Source organism: Diaphorina citri, unplaced genomic scaffold (assembly GCF_000475195.1).
Source record: "Diaphorina citri unplaced genomic scaffold, Diaci psyllid genome assembly version 1.1 scaffold945, whole genome shotgun sequence".
In the NCBI taxonomy this organism is placed as follows: Eukaryota; Metazoa; Arthropoda; class Insecta; order Hemiptera; family Psyllidae; genus Diaphorina; species Diaphorina citri.
In genome coordinates this window covers 1-1,303 of record NW_007378376.1, presented here as the reverse complement: position 1 = coordinate 1,303, position 1,303 = coordinate 1, and the positions used below count along the sequence as shown (strand labels likewise).

General features: G+C 41.6%; 1 protein-coding gene across 1 annotated transcript; it reads right to left on the bottom strand.

Annotated features, from left to right (window-relative positions):
* Positions 1-286: 286 nt before the first annotated feature.
* Positions 287-1,181, bottom strand: LOC103513246 (tether containing UBX domain for GLUT4; the record flags this gene model as incomplete). The annotated part of the gene is made up of 2 exons (XM_008478059.1): positions 287-501; positions 958-1,181. Coding segments are annotated over 2 exons (439 nt in total), but the record flags the coding sequence as incomplete, so codon positions are not given.
* Positions 1,182-1,303: the final 122 nt, after the last annotated feature.

The following is a 1,303-nucleotide window of genomic DNA, read 5'->3' as shown; positions in this document are numbered from 1 at the left end:
TTTTTTTGTTTTTTTTTTTTTTTTTTTTTTTTTTTTTTTTTTTTTTTTTTTTTAAGAGGTTTGACAGAGGGAACTTTAACTGCTATGGTCTTATCGTCCCGAAATCGAGGAGAGAAGGAAGACAGGATAGGAGAAAGCCAGCCGTTCCGAGAACGAACATTATCCCATCAGGATAAAATCCGCCCCGGGCGGGAATCGAACCCGCGGCCTAGCGCTTACAAGGCAGACGCACTACCTACTCAGCTGACTAGGCTGGCAGAGAGTTAAGCTTAATTCGAGTTTAAACTCATTTTGTGAACCCCAGCCTTAAGCCTTTCGTACCTTCTTTCACCTCCTCTGGTATCTTATCTTCAGTCAAATTCCTATCCTGAGAGCTGACGCCACATCCAGACTGCTGTAAACTATCTTCTCTCACACCCAGATAGAAGTTACTGGTAGGAACACAACGTAGGTCGAGCAGTGTGGCCGAGTCCTGGAGAATGGTCTTGGGTGGGGTCAGATCTGAAATATAGTGGACATGGTTGACATCGATGTTAATATTCCTTGCCGCCAGCCTAGTCAGCTTGGTTGGTATCATGTCTGCCTTGTAAGTGCTAGGCCGCAGGTTCGATTCCCGCCCGGGGTGGATTTTATCCTGAACGGATAAGGTTCGTTCTCGGAACGACTAGTTTTCTCCTATCCTGTCCTCTTTCTCTCTTTGCTTTTGGGCACAAAAAAAAGTACCCATCAGGATTTTCTTACACATTTATCAATATTTATTCTCTACATACGCTAATACGATATGTCTCCCAAGTTGATTTTCGAACCTGGTCTTTCAACAGATATTTGCACAAAAAATGTGTACTTACACAGTGCTCAGTCAACAGAAAAGGATAAAAGACCAAGTTGAGAGACTAGATGTAACTTTTCCAGGTAATTTCAAGTCCGATAAAAAAAGTGTATATCCAAATAACTCACAAATATAGAAGTCCAGATCCGGGGAAATGAGAAACTGTCTGACATATGCTTTCACCTTGCCTATACTCTCCAGAGGTTTGAACAGTGCCTGTACAACATGACCATTGGGCAGATGAAGTCTGACAACACTGTAATTGTACTGATGCAGTGTTGCCAGTGTACGCTTGGCTGAGTTGAGATCTCGCATAGCTTTGGTCATCAGAGCCCCGTTCTCTAATTGATCCCTGAATGATGTAAGGAATAATTTTAGTCATAATCATTTACCGTTGTATGTATGAAATCTAAAGATAAACTTAAGTTTAACTTAAGACGAACAATGTTGCCAATTTCATGTCATTTCTTGAGA